Source organism: Pleurodeles waltl, chromosome 3_1, assembly GCF_031143425.1.
Source record: "Pleurodeles waltl isolate 20211129_DDA chromosome 3_1, aPleWal1.hap1.20221129, whole genome shotgun sequence".
NCBI classification, from domain to species: domain Eukaryota; kingdom Metazoa; phylum Chordata; class Amphibia; order Caudata; family Salamandridae; genus Pleurodeles; species Pleurodeles waltl.
In genome coordinates, this window is record NC_090440.1 from 164,616,090 (window position 1) to 164,631,156 (window position 15,067).

The window sequence follows — 15,067 nt, forward strand, 5'->3', positions numbered from 1 at the left end:
AGCTTTAAGCCAGCCTTTCCTCTTCAGCACAGCCGCTCCTACCAGCGAGCGCAGGCAGCAACAATGGTCTTCGCTTTGGAGTAAATGGCTGCCCAGATAGAGATTTTGCTTCTGCAATCTGTGAGCAAAAAGTGTAGGTCCGTAACTAATGAGGAAAGCAGGCACACAATTTCCTCCTGATATTTTTGTTGGCATTGCTCCTGAGCGGCGTAATATCTTTGTTCTTCATATTCACCATTTTCGTACTGATCGTCCTGGCACTTGACATGCAGGTCGGATGGGCTGTCTGCAACACCAAAGGACCCCTCCTCATCCGAGTTCTTCCTCCAATGGGTGGGCTGGTATGATGACCGGTTGCTGGGAGAGGTATGTACAGGAGTCATATATTTTATGTTTTCTTGGTTTTTAGATTTTTTCTCGTGTTGGCAAGGATGTAAGCAATGACAGCACAAAAGCTGTGTCTTCTGTTGACTGGAGAGTTGCAGTTCTCGATGCAGGCCATCATCAATAGGGGAACTGTCTTCCCTGCTGTCGAAGATGAGGTTAGGGTAATGTTCAGCGTCGAGAGTGGTTGACAAGGATGTTGTCATCGAGAAAGACTAGGTCGTAGACAGTGCTGAAATGGTACTCAGGCTACTTGTTGTACACGCTACTTGTTGTACACGCTGCTGTGTATGTCTTCATCATTGACATCACCGACAATGAGATTTTCATTGTTAGACACTTGCTGACGATTTCTCAATAGATGGTACAGATGAAGTTTTCTTGAAGGCGTGATGAACCTGAGGAGATGGTGTAGACAGTTCAGACCTAGATTTTTCAAGCTTTTTTTGAGGAGATAGATGGTCACTTTTTCTTCTTTGACCTGGAAGAAACCTCATCTTCCTCAGTAGATTTGGAAGGACTGTGTCCTCTGTAAGACCAATGAGTGGTCTTTTTTTTAGGCTTTTTTAGGCTGCTCTAGAGAGGAGTAAGAATGGGATATTTTCTCTCTTCTGCGATCTTCTCGAGAATGATGAAGAGTCCTCACTTTCCTCATCAGACACCGACTCCTTCCTGGTTTTAAGTTGTTGGAGCCATACACGTAGCCGCACTTCACGATCCTTCAGTGTTTTAGTGGAAAAGGTACAACATATTTAACATTCTTTGGCCTTGTGTGCTGGATAAAGGCAGTCTTGAAGAGGATCATCCGAATTAAGCCTTTTTTTTTTTACCGCAGGTATCACAGGCCCTGAACAGAATCTTCTTTACTTTTTCTGACATGACAAACTCAGATTTAAAGTCAAAAATACAGAAAAATGATATTAAGGATAAATCTGTACGTCTCTGAGGCAATAAAAAGGTTTGAGATTCCTTGGAATAGTTTAGAACAGGTATAACTGAACAGAGCTCAGTGGAGACTCCCTAACACGATGTGCGGTAGAAATTCTGAGGGACTAGAACTTCTCAAAGGAGTGGTCTGGAAGGGAAAGCAACCTGACTGCTTGAAACCTAAGTTTGGTCTGTTTTGTAAAAATGACTGTGATATTTTAAAAAAAATTAAGGGCCTAGGGCCTTTCTAGTCTGATTAATATTGCATTGCTGTTATACGATACCGTGGGACTCAAATCTCGACTACAGGTAGTGATTCAAGCATGTAAATGTATGAAAGTTCCAATACCGGAGTAAATATATATTCCTTACTTACCACTCAGAAGAGAGGTTTTTGCAAGATAGAGAGGAGCTATACCCCTAACTGCCAACTGTTCATCCATGGGAAGCAAGTAATTTTTATTTGTTTCAGACTACAACAGAAATAAAGAGGAATTGCAGGATGCACTTTCTCCAGCTCCCTGTTGATGTTACTATTGAGACTCAGGTTTACCTTGGATTGTTGAAATGCCTTGATCTCACAAATGGAGCTAAGGCTTTCATTGTTCTAGGAATGATCTTAGAAAAAGATGATAGTGTGCAAGTGAAACTAAAGCGTAGTATCGGGACAAATGCATGGCTGTGTAAAAGGCTAATATGTGAGGCATAGGCGACAAAAAAATCTGAATCTGTGACCAATAGGAATATTTTACAGCCCTCAGTGTATTAAACAGACCACAGTTTTTGATTACTTATTAGATGTTACTACTGATATGCAAACACTTAAATTATGTTGACTCCTAAAATAAGTAGTTTTGTAAATGAGTGCTTGATTAATGTGTAATAGCTTGTAACTGTAGATTTCATAGGAGTTTATGTAATGCTGTTGAACAAGACACTAAAATATATACAGAGGCTGTTATTGAATGTGCTAATAGATATTCCTATAAAATACACAGTTTTTCAGATTCCTTATAGCATTTGTTTGTTTATCTTTTCTATCAGGACATATGCTGATAAATTAAACCCTAAAGTGGTGCAGTCCTTGCTTGACCTACTTTGCAGCCAGTTGAAGAATCTCTTGTCGCAAGCTAGTGGAATGGTATTAGTTTCCTTTGGAAATGAGAAGTGTGAAGAAGAAAAAAGTGCAGATGTGAATGGCGATAATGAAAAGAAAGACTTTAGAGGTAATATTTCAGCTCTTTTGATAATGATAATAATTTGGAAAGACGTGTTGGTCAGCAGTGGCGTTCCATGTCAGTCGTTGTGTATTATAAAAGACTTGTAATTCAACATATAATAATATATGAACTAAAACCCATCAAACACCATTATTACATGACTGAAAGCATGAAAAAATATTTTACTGTTTTCAGGTATCCTTTAAAGAGCTACCCTTGTTGAAAAGCATTCATTTATGAGGGGTTTGTTGCACTGGTGTATAAATTTAAAACATGATCAGTTATTTGCATATTAAATGAAGAAGTGGTCGGAAAAGTAATCCTAGCATTGGCAAACCCAGCAGGCCTGTCTTTTTAACTTCTGTGTTGTGTAATACAGCAGTTCTTAACCTTGTGACTAATGTGGACCCCTCCATTGGAACACTACTGGAAGCACGGGATCCCACCCTAAGCAAGTTCTAAGAACGTCAAAACAGTACCCAGAACTACAGAAACAAATATATATTAAACAGATGCACACAATTTGAAATATTTTAAATGTTCATTTTTAATGTTCATTAATGTTCATTTTTAATATTCATGCTATTAAAATGCACAAAGATTTTAATTTTGTTTTAATTGGACGATTTGAGAATTTAAAAATGTAGTCTTATTTCTAAATGATAAAGTAGTATGCTAGACTCCAGCATATCACTTTCTCTTTTTTTTACTCTTAATGACATGCTGTATCAGCAATGCACCCACAAATCATACCATGGATGGATTCCAGCTTAATATTTAGCTTCCAAAACAACACCCTCTGAGGGATAGGGTGACGCATAAATTATGCAAAACACAAGAGGGAACTCTGGGTAGTTCCCAAGTTTAGGTGGAGAGCAGCTCCAGTAAGGAGCACCCTGCAACACCAGCGACACTCTAAATTTACTCACCTCAAATGTATGTTTTTCTAGCAAACTTTTTAAGCACAGTGCGATCCACGCCAATGGGAACTCCCCAGAGTTCTCTCTTGTGTTTTGCATAATTTATGAGTCACTCTAACCCTGAATGGGTGGTGTTTTGACTTACACTGGTTGCTTCCTTGTGTCTGGTCATTTTTAATGTTATCATGTTCATTCTCACCTCCGCCTCTAAGAGCATTGAAATATAGACAGGAACTGACATCAGTGCAAAGGACAAGTTCAAGATGCTCCCCTTAGGTGACTGGATGGTGGTGCTGGATTTGCAGATGTTGCCTAACAGATCACAAATGACCATTACACTCCTAGGTAATGTAGGGCTTCTTTGGCAGTGGAGAGACCCCTGGTTGAACCTTTTCACCACCTCTGAGAACACGCAGTATCTGATAGACACTTCTAGACACAGATTACTTACCTTAGAATATTAATCCCTAGGCGTCAGACTGGACCCGGAAATATCTCATGAGCAGTCCTCCTGCATGCTAATAGGGGGTGTATTTCGGCTCTGTTGCGTCATCGGTGCTGGAAGTGATGTGCACCATTATTATATAAGTGCTTGCTCAGCGTGCTGAAGTCTGTTCTTTTCTTTCCACGCCAGTCAGCACAGATCCAAGAAGAGCTACACCAGTCTTTTTTGAGTGAGCCTTTTTTAACTTTGTCAAGATATTTTTTAAGACATTCTCTCCTGGTGTATCAGGATGTCTGTTAGGAAAGCTAGTTCCAAACTGTGTGGCACCTGTCAGTGACAGACGTCGATGACAGATCCGCATTTGGTATGCCTCTGGTGCTTCGAGGGCAACCATGACTACCAAGACCTGCGGCGACTGCCATGCTATGAACCCCAAGGCAATGAGGGAGTGGTACCTCAAGCTCCTTGCTGCACTACGCTACGATTCTCAAGATCTTGGTCTAGACGAAGGTCCCAAGATCGTTTAACAAGCCACTCCAGGCACCCGTCATAGCAGTCAAAGTCATCAGGGAAATCGGGTAAGTCCCACAGGCACAAGAAGAAGTCGAAGAGATCTTCTACTGTACCACGTCTGTCAAATTAATCTGATGAGGAGAGAGTATCAGCATTCGAGGCCTAGCTCTGCGGTTGTGCCTGCGTGTGGGCCTCCTCTGCACCGCCCAGAGTTTCCGGGAACCAGAGCTACCCCTGCCCAGATAATAGAATTCTAAGACTTTATGATTCTCATAGTTGGGGTGGCCCATCCCCACCAGAATATCTTCAGACCTTGCGGGCTAGAGAGGGGAACCCCTGCTGGTCTTCCGTTGGCAGCTTTAGCCCCAATGGCAATTGGGTCCCTTGAATCTTTTTGATAGAGCCCCACAGCGTCGCCACCATCATCCTCAACTCCAAAAAGGAGCTGACCTGGCACTTTTTGACTCAGAGCAGACCCCTTATGTCGGAGCCAGTGCCTTATTCTTTTGATAGGCCTAGATTTGGGGGCAAATGGGATGGGTCTGAGAACCCTTATGGTTACCAGTACCCTGTAGAAGACACTGAGGACAACTGGTATGAGAAACTAGCAGATGGGAGTGGTTCCCCAGACACAGGCTTGGTCTCTCTCTACTGTGGCTATGGAGGAGCATGCCTCATTTGCTATGGTAGTGAGGAGAACGGCTGAGGTCTTGGACCTGAACTTACTCTTGGTGGTAGCCAAAACAAAACAAGACGTGTTGACAGAAATGCTTCAGCTAGGGGTTGCCCCATCTGAACCCTTACTCCCTTTTAATGAAGCGCTTATGGATGTCCTTATTGGGGCCTGAGCCAAGCACCAGCCCTGCCTGGTGGTTCCTGTGAATAGGACAATTGCCCACCGCCATTAGCCTGCTCAATTTATTTATCCAGCACCCCAATTCTGAGAGCCTAGTAGTTCAGACCTCCACATCCCAAGTTAACTCTGGCACGTTCCCTTCCACTCCACCTGACAGGGAATCAAAGAGGCTGGACACCTTTGGTAAGACTGTTTTCTCTTCTGCATAGCTTTGAGGTCAGTGAATACCAAATGCCTATTGGGCTGATATACCCATACGATCTGGGATTCGGTTAGGCAAGTTCTGCCAGTGGTCTCGGAGGACACCTGCATCATACTGTCACAAGCAGTTGCAGATAGATAAATACAACAAAGTTCACCATCCGATGTGGACTGAAAATGACTGACTTGCTGGATAGAGCAATTTCATCATCTGTAGCATTGAGACGCCACGCCTGGGTGAGAACCATTGGCTTTTCAGAGGATGTTAAGGACTCTCTTGTGGAAAGGCTTTTTGATGGCACGGATCTCTTTGAGGGTAAGGCGGACTCAGTGCTGGAGCACTTTAAGGACAGTAGTGCTACGGCCAGGTTCTTGGGCCTTTACGTGGCACCTCATCATTCCCAGTCTGCTTTTCACCCCTTTCGTGGTCACAGGAGGGGCTTCCAAATGCATATGAACAGCCACCCCAGCCAGGATAACACACTGTCTTTTCTTAGCTGAGGCCATGGATCCCACAAGTGTGGGACAGGAAGCCAGAAGCTGTGTGCCATTCCACCTCTCTCTGAACCTACCCCCACTCCACCACCACCCCCAGCCTCCAAACCTCTTTAGTACGCCCTCAAACTGTCATGGGTATCCGGTGGGGGGTGGGGCGGCAGAATACGCCATCACCTTCACTACTGGAGGTCAGTAACATTCGACCATTGGGTTTGGCAGCTTGTCCAAAGTGACTACTATGGGAAGCTGGCCTGGTGTGTGGAGAGCACCTATGGTGTTATCACCTTATACCAGGTCCAGGTGTCCCCTATTAGTGAAGTGTAGGCAGTGTATAGGAAGCCAGGGCTCTCTAGAGGTAGCTGTGGATGAGCAGCCAAGACTTGTCTAGGAGACATACAAAGCTAATGCAATACCAAAATGGGCACACAGCACTTACTCACATGGAAGAACCACACAGTGTTACAAAAATAAAGGTACTTTATTATAGTAACACAAATACTAAAATACTGTATAGGCAATACCCCAACTTGGAGGTAAGCAAACACACTGTTATATACACATTAGCAATCAGTAAATAGCATAGAAAGCAACCAGCATTAGTAAAAGCAATAGCAAATAGTGAGAGCCCTAGGGTAGGGCCAAACAGTACACTAAAAAGGAGGAATGTGAACACAGTCTCCCAACCAAGGAAGTGGAATCAGTAGAGTGGAGCTGGAGGAACTAGGAACCCCAAGAGGTGAGTACCAGGCTGACCCACAGTGACCAGGAGAGCAGAGGTAAGTTCCCGGTTCTCCAAAACCAACAGGAGGAATTTGGAAAAAGATTGTGCAAGACCCAGACAAGACTGGACGAACCCAAAGGTGGATCCTGACAGAGAGGACCTGCAAAGGAAGGAGACCAAGTCCAGTTTCAGTTGTGGCAGGATCTACTACCCACCCTTCTGTGGATGCAAGACCAGGTTGATGGTGGACGAAGAAGGTCAGCAGTGCAGCACAGGAGCCGAAGATGAGTCCCTGAAGTGATGCAAGTGATGTCCCTGTAGGAGGCTGGCCTGGCTTGTAGTGGGTACCAAAGGTACTTACACCTTGTGCCAGGTCCAGTTATCCCTTATTAGTAGAATAGAGGTGTTTCTAGCAGCTTAGGCTGATAGAAGGTAGCTATGGCAAAGCAGCTTAGGCTGAACTAGGAGACATGCAAAGCTCCTACTATACCACTTATATCATATGCACAATATCATAAGAAAACACAATACAGAGTTACTAAAAATAAAGGTACTTAATTTTTATGACAATATGCCACAAGTATCTCAGTGAGTACCCTCAGTAAGAAGGTAAGTAATATACACAGGTTATATGTACACAAACCCAAATTAGGTAAGTAAGAGTCAGAAAAGTAATGCAAACAGTGTAGAATTACAATAGGTTGCAATAGGCAAGCATAGGTATAGGGGCAACACAAACCATATACTCCAAAAGTGGAATGTGAATCACGATTGGACCCCAGACCTATGTGAGCTTGTAGAGGGTCGCTGGGACTGTAAGAAATCAGTGCGGGTTAGAAAAATACCCCACCCCAAGACCCTGAAAAGTAGGAGTAAAGTGCACCTACTACCCCCAGAGAGCACAATAGTCGTGATAGGGGGATTCTGCAAGAACAAAAAACACCAGCAGTGCACTGACAACGGTTTTCCGGACCTGAGGACCTGCAATGCAAGGGGACCAAGTCCAATAGTCGCGACAGTGTACAGGGGGGGGCGCAGGAGCCCAGGAAACCCAGGATGAGGGTGCAAGGAAGCTGCCTCCGGTTGGAAGAAGCTTGGAGTTCTGCAAGAAAGAAGAGGACCTTCTCCTTTGGAAGACAGATGTCCCACGTCGCGATGAAGCTTGCAGAGGTGTTCCCACGCAGAAATACCACAAACAAGCCTTGCTAGCTGCAAGGGTCGCGGTAGAGGTTTTTGGGTGCTGCTGAGGACCAGGAAGGACCAGGATGTCGCCTTTTGGAGGAGGAGACAGAGGGGGTGCTCAGCAACTCAGAGAGCCCTCACAGAAGCAGGCAGCACCCGCAGAAGTACCCCAACAGCCACTTGGAAGAAGAGTAAACCGGAGTCCACGCGAAGTTACAAAAGGTGGTCCCACGACGTCGGAGGACAACTCAGAAGGTTGTGCACTGCAGGACGGAGTGCTGGGGACCCAGGCTAGGCTGTGCACGAAGGAAATCCTGGAAGAGTGCACTGGAGCCGGAGCAGCTGCAAACCACGCAGTACACAGCTTTGCAGTCTACCGTGGGGAGGCAAGGACTTACCTCCACCAAACTTGGACTGAAGAGTCACTGGACTGTGGGAGTCACTTGGACAGAGTTGCTGTGTTCCAGAGACCACGCTCGTCAGGATGAGAGTGGACCCAGAGGACCAGTGATGCAGTCTTTTGGTGCCTGCATTAGCAGGGGGAAGATTCCGTCGACCCACATGAGATTTCTTCTGAGCTTCTGGTGCAGGGTGAAGGCAGGCTACCCCCAGAGCATGCACCACCTGGAAACAGTCGAGAAAGCCGGCAGGATTAGGCGCTACAATGTTGCTGGTAGTCGTCTTGCTACTTTGTTGCGGTTTTGCAGGCGTCCCGGAGCAGTCAGCAGTCAATCCTTGGTAGAAGGTGAAGAGGGAGATGCAGAGGAACTCTGGTGAGCTCTTGCATTTTTTATCTGAAGAATTCCCCAAAGGAGGCCCTAAATAGCCAGAAAAGGAGGTTTGGCTACTAAGATAGGAGGATTGGCTACCAAGAGAGGTAAGAGCCTATCAGAAGGAGCCTCTGACGTCACCTGCTGGCACTGGCCTCTCAGAGCAGTCCAGTGTGCCCCCAACACCTCTGTTTCCAAGATGGCAGAGGTCTGGGACACACTGGAGGAGCTCTGGGTACCTCCCCTGGGAGGTATTGGTCAGGGGAGTGGTCACTTCCCTTTCCTTTGTCCAGTTTTGCGCCAGAGCAGGGCTGGGGGATCCCTGAACCGGTGTAGACTGGCTTATGCAGAGATGGGCACCATCTGTGCCCATCAAAACATTTCCAGAGACTGGGGGAGGCTACTCCTCCCCAGCCCTTCACACCTATTTCCAAAGGGAGAGGGTGTAACACCCTCTCTCAGAGGAAATCCTTCGTTCTGCCTTCCTGGGCCAGGGCTGCCTGGACCCTAGGAGGGCAGAAACCTGTCTGAGGGGTTGGCAGCAGCTGCAGTGGAGACCCCGGTAAGGCAGTTTGGCAGTACCCGGGTTCTGTGCTAGAGAACCGGGGAATCATGGAATTGTCGCCCCCAATACCAGAATGCTATTGGGGTGACAATTCCATGATCTTAGACATGTTACATGGCCATGTTCGGAGTTACCATTGTGACGCTATACATAGGTAGTGACCTATGTATAGTGCACACGTGTAATGGTGTCCCCGCACTCACAAAGTCCGGGGAATTTGCCCTGAACAATGTGGGGGCACCTTGGCTAGTGCCAGGGTGCCCACGCACTAAGTAACTTCGCACCCAACCTTCACCAGGTGAAGGTTAGACATATAGGTGACTTATAAATTACTTATGTGCAGTGGAAAATGGCTGTGAAATAACGTGGATGTTATTTCACGCAGCCTGCAGTGGCAGGCCTGTGTAAGAATTGTCTGAGCTCCCTATGGGTGGCAAAAGAAATGCTGCAGCCCATAGGGATCTCCTGGAACCCCAATACCCTGGGTACCTAAGTACCATATACAAGGGAATTATATGGGTGTACCAGTGTGCCAATGAGAATTGGTAAATTTAGTCACTAGCCTGCAGTGACAAATTTAGAAAGCAGAGAGAGCATAAACACTGAGGTTCTGGTTAGCAGAGCCTCAGTGATACAGTTAGGCACCACACAGGGAACACATATAGGCCACAAACTTATGAGTACTGGGGTCCTGGCTAGCAGGATCCCAGTGACACATAACAAACACACCGACAACATAGGGTTTTCACTATGAGCACTGGGCCCTGGCTAGCAGGATCCCAGTGAGACAGTAAAAACACCCTGACATACACTCACAAACAGGCCAAAAGTGTGGGTAACAAGGCTAGAAAGAGGCTACCTTCCTACAGTCCCACATTGGTGGTTGGGGTACAGTCGGCCAGTGGTGCTGGAAAACTATCAACAAGCCTTGGCAAATGTAAGAGTCTGAGAAGAAGGTTTGCAAGACTGTAGAGAGCTGCCACGGTTCAGGGGGCTCAACCCGAGCAGGGGAGTCCGCGGTGACCCTTAGCAGCAGGGAGAGTCACAAGAACATGAGGCAATCCCCACAGGCAACCCACTGGCAGCAGGCACAGGAGTTGCGTTGAGGCCCACTCAGCACACTTGAAGAGAAATCCTCGCTTGTGCAGCAGGCAGGAGACTGTGCTTTGCAGGAGGGAATGCTGGAGGCCGGGGCTACACGGAGCCTGAAGATCCCTTGGAGGAAACACAAACAAGTCTTGGTAGGTACAAGACTTGCGGTGCACAGGGGTGCTGTCTTGCAGGGAGAAGCAAGGGCTTACCGTCTCCCAAGTTGGACAGCTGGTAGAGAGGACCAAGGGGACCACTCTAGACCACAACCTTTGATGCAGGATCCACACAGCTCTAGAGGAGAGAAGATCCACGCTGTAGGTTGTTGTTGTAGTTGGTGCCTGCGAATGCAAGAGAGTGACTCCTTCACTCCAAGGAAGATTCCCTCTTGCTCCTTGTGCAGGCCAAAGACTTGCTGCCCTCAGAGGATGCACAGCCGAGGAAATGTTGCAGGTGCTGGAAGGACCTAGAAAAACAATGTTACAGAGCGGAGTTGTTGCTGTAGTTGCAGATTTCTGGAGGGTCCAGTTGCAGTCTCAGTGGCCAGAAGATGAAGTAAACGATGCAGAGGAATCCTACTTTAATCTTGCACATCGAATCTGAGGGCCCACCCAAGAGGGAGACCCTAAATAGCCCAGGAAGGGGGATTGGCCACCTATCAGGGTGACCAACTATCAGGAGGATGCTGTGATGTCACCTACCAGACCGGGCCACTCAGGTGCTCCCAGGGGCCTCTGCCCACCTTGGATTCAAGGTGGCAGAATCGAGTGGCCACTTGGAGGAGCTCTTGGCACCACCCCTAGGGTGGTGATGGACAGGGGAGTGGTCACTCCCCTTTCCTTTCTACAGTTTTATGCCAGAGGCAGGTACTGGGGTCCCTGGATTGGTGCAAACCGGTTTATGCTAAGAGGGCACCAGCTGTGCCCTTCAAAGCATACCGTTGGCTTGGTGAGGCTACTCCTCCCAAGCCATGCAACTCCTATTTCCAAGGCAGAGGGTGTTGCCTCCCTTTCCCACAGGAAATCCTTTGTTCTGCCTTCCTCTGCCTGAGCTGATCAAGCAGCAGGATGACAGAAACCTGTCTGATGGGTTGCAGCAGTACGGGCTGTCCTGAAAACCCCAAAGACTATTAGGAGCAATGCTGTGGGTCCTCTAAGGAGCCCCCAAAGTGCATGGACTCATACAACCAATACTGGCGACAGTATTGGGGTACGATACTAACATGTTTCATTCCAAACATGTCCAGGTTTGGAGTTACCATTATGTAGATGGACACAGGTAATGAGTGACCTGTGTCCAGTACATGAGTAAAATGGGTTCCCCACACTTACGAAGTCCATTTGTAATGGAGCTGGAGTTCGCAGGGGCACCTCTGCTCATGCAGGAGTGCCCTCATACCCAGGTACCTGCACCCTGCCCTCTGGGCCAAGATGGCCTTCCATAGGGGTGACTTTCATTGACTTGGTGCAGTGACCTGTAGGGAAAGGGTGTATGCACCTTTTCACGCAGGCTGCAATGACAGGCCTGCAGACACATTTTGCCTGGGCTCCCATGGGTGGCACAATACATGCAGCAGCTCACCATGCCACCCCAGTTTGGACCCCACCGTATGCCACCCCAGTTTGGACCCAGACCTCCATGGACCAGAAGCAAGCATCCTGGGACCGGTTTAGGGTATCACTCTTCATCAGCCAGGCTAGGTTGAATCCAGTGGCACAGTTTGGGCTGGACTGTTCCCATGGGGAACAGGGTCAAGACTCATTTGCATATGGCGGGGTCCAAACTTGGGTGAATTGGTGATCAAAATAATGATGGATTACACTCAGATCTGTGACTGGGGTAGAGTGTTTGAAAAGTTTCAACACTCCGTCCATCATTTTATTTCATTTTATTTTGTGATGTTGCATAATTCTTCCTAAAGCTCACAGGACCACAATTCAAGCCCTGATGTTATCTAGGCTAGATTACAGAAATGAACTCTATCTAGGCATTGATAAGACAATTTACCGCCTACAGATAACTCAAAATGTGGCTGCCAGACTAGTATTTCATCTTCCCGAATCAGCCTCATGTTTCTCACCTGCTCCAGGAACTCCTCTGGCTTGAGGCTATGAAATACATTCAGTTTAAGGCACTCTGTTATATGTTCAACCATACATTCTACCAATCTTCTGCTGTGCATCAGGAAACCCCTTTGAATAGCTGTGCACACTTTAAAACTCATAAACTAAAATTTGGCCTCTATCCTGGATTTCAGTGAGACTAACTCTGAGGCTGTTGGGCCTCAGGGCATCTTGCATCCTTCTTGTGACACATACTCGTTGGCACATGAGGGGTCTGCAGTGGGACCTGATGTTCCAGTAGGCACAGCATCAAGAGAACCTCTCCAACTTGGTCCAGATCTCTGAGAGAACTGTAAAACACCTACAGTGGTGGCTAACAAACCACGATACCACGATTGGGTGAGTCAGTAGCAGACCCCTTTCCCTTCCCCAACCAGATCTGACTGTAGTGACAGACGAGTCATTTCAGGGCTGGGACGGCCACTTTTGATTCAGCTGCAGACCAGAGTCCTCCGATCTCCACTTCTCCCAAGTCCACATAAAGCTGCTGGAGCTCCGAGTGATCAGGGTGGCATTGAAGTCCTTTCTTCCTTCATTCGGAGGAAGGTTGGTATAGGTGTTCACAGAAAACACCACTCCAATGTAGTTTTGCAACAATCAGGGCAGGGTGGGTTCGTGGACATGGCTGGAACATTAGGGCATATCCGTTGTGGTTCAACAACTGGCATGCGCTCGGACACCAAAGCGGACAAACTCAGCCGTCAATGCTAGGGGGGTCACAAATGGCATCTCCCTCCAAAGGTGGTGCAAGGCCTCGTCCAAGAATGGGGAAAGCCTTTGTTGGATCTGTTCACCTCCATTGAGAATCCACGATGTCAGCAGTTTTGTGCTCTGGAGTTTCCAAGGTGGCTCTCAGTCACACTTATCTCCAGTGGCGCTCAGGCCTCCTGTGTTCCTTTGCGCCAATACCACTCCTGCCCATAGTTCCCAAGAAGATCAGGAACGACCAGGCCCAATATTGGGCAGAGAGATTCTGGTATCCAGAGCTGTTGAACATGAGCATGGGTTCTCCAATCAGTCTGTCACTTCGTGAAGATGTTACATCACAGCAATAAGGCAGGGTTCTGTTTGCGAACCTGAAATCGATTCGCCTTCCTACGTGGAGACTGAGCAGTGACAGTTAACAGATTTTCATATGCCGCCCAAAGTCTGCAAAGTTATCCTGGCAGCAGGCACCCCTCTACCAAGACGGTATACGCCTGTTGGCAGAGCAAGTTCATGGCATGGTGTACAAATAAACAAGCTGACCCTTTATCTGCACCCCTTTCCAAAAATCTTTAGTTTGTTACCCTAGCCCATTGTTCTTACCCTAGTCCACCAGGGCTTTGCTTTGGGTACTTTAAAAGGTCATCTGTCTGCCATTTTGGCATTTCTGCGGTTTCTAGATCAGCCACCCCTTTTTGTTTTTTAAATCCCCTATTGTAAATCGGTTTCTCAACGGTCTTCAACATATGTTTCCATCGGCTCCTTTCATTATGCCACAGTGGGGCCTCAATTTAGTTCTCACTTTTGTGATGTGTGCTGCCTTTGGGCTACTACACAACTGTCCTCTCGGGTTCCTTACCATACAAACAGCTTTCCTCGTGGCAATAACATCTACATGGAGCGTCAATGAGCTACATGCACTGTCATCACAGCCTCCGTACCTTCTAACTTGAAGCTCAAAACGGTTCCAGTTGGACGATCAACTTTGTGTGGTATGTCAGAGCCAACATAGGAAAGGTGGTGCAGAAACAGACCATCTCACAAAGGATAGTACTTTGCATCAGAATCTGCTACGGATTGCCAAAAAGCAACCCCATGAAGGTTTGCGAGCCATTCTACCAGAGAAAGGCTACAACCACAACATTAATTTGCGGAGTGCCTATCCTGGATAGGTGTTGGGCAACAACATGGGCTTGCATGCACACATTTACAAAGCACTACGCCTGGACAGTGGGTCTGGTGTGATGGGCATTTTGCTGTTTAACCCTACAGGATTTTCTAGGCTAGTCTGTGTCACAGCTGTACCTCCTGGGATGTATTGCTTGGGTATCAATTCTAAGGTAAGGAATCTCTGGCTAGAAGTCTCTGTCAAATAAACAAGCTGCTTGCCTTAGGTAGCGCCTTATCTTGGAGCGATTCTGTCTAGCTGCAGATTCCCTCCTGACGCACCCATCCTCCCTGCTCTGAAAATAGATTTTAGAGTAATGAGTTGCTTCCCTTTTAAGAGCCCTGGTTCGACACACTAGTGGTCACTCACTGTTATTTGTGACTATGGAGTCACTGGTGTAGAAATTTACATAAAGAAATTGATGTCAGTGTGCTGGGATGGCGCCTGTGTAGGAACCAGGCACCTCACTTCCGTCAATGCCACATTGAGCCGAACGATGTCACCTACTGGTGCTAAGGGGATACTGGTCACGAAAAATGTCCAGATCCAGTCTGACACCTTGTGAGGTAAGGAACCCGCAGCTAGATAGTCTCTACCAGATAAGGTTTTACTGAAGGTAGGTAACTTGTTTGTCCAATCATTTGTGCATTACAATTCCCAAGGCAATTCTCCCTTTGGGCGCTTTCCGCCTGGAATAGGGCCTGGGAAGCCTGTATGCCTTCCCACCTCTACCTCTTTCTGCTCAGTGTTCTCAAGAATATCAGGAGTGAATGCGCCCAA

General features: G+C 47.1%; 1 protein-coding gene across 12 annotated transcripts in view; it reads left to right on the forward strand.

Annotated features, from left to right (window-relative positions):
* Positions 1-15,067, forward strand: part of HERC1 (HECT and RLD domain containing E3 ubiquitin protein ligase family member 1) — a 1,155,039-nt gene that overhangs the window by 426,884 nt on the left and 713,088 nt on the right. For all 12 annotated transcript variants that reach the window (XM_069222059.1, XM_069222062.1, XM_069222061.1 and 9 more), the window contains exon 30: positions 2,356-2,537. In XM_069222059.1, coding sequence (XP_069078160.1) covers positions 2,356-2,537 — 182 coding nt within the window. The remainder of the gene's footprint in view (positions 1-2,355; positions 2,538-15,067) is intronic.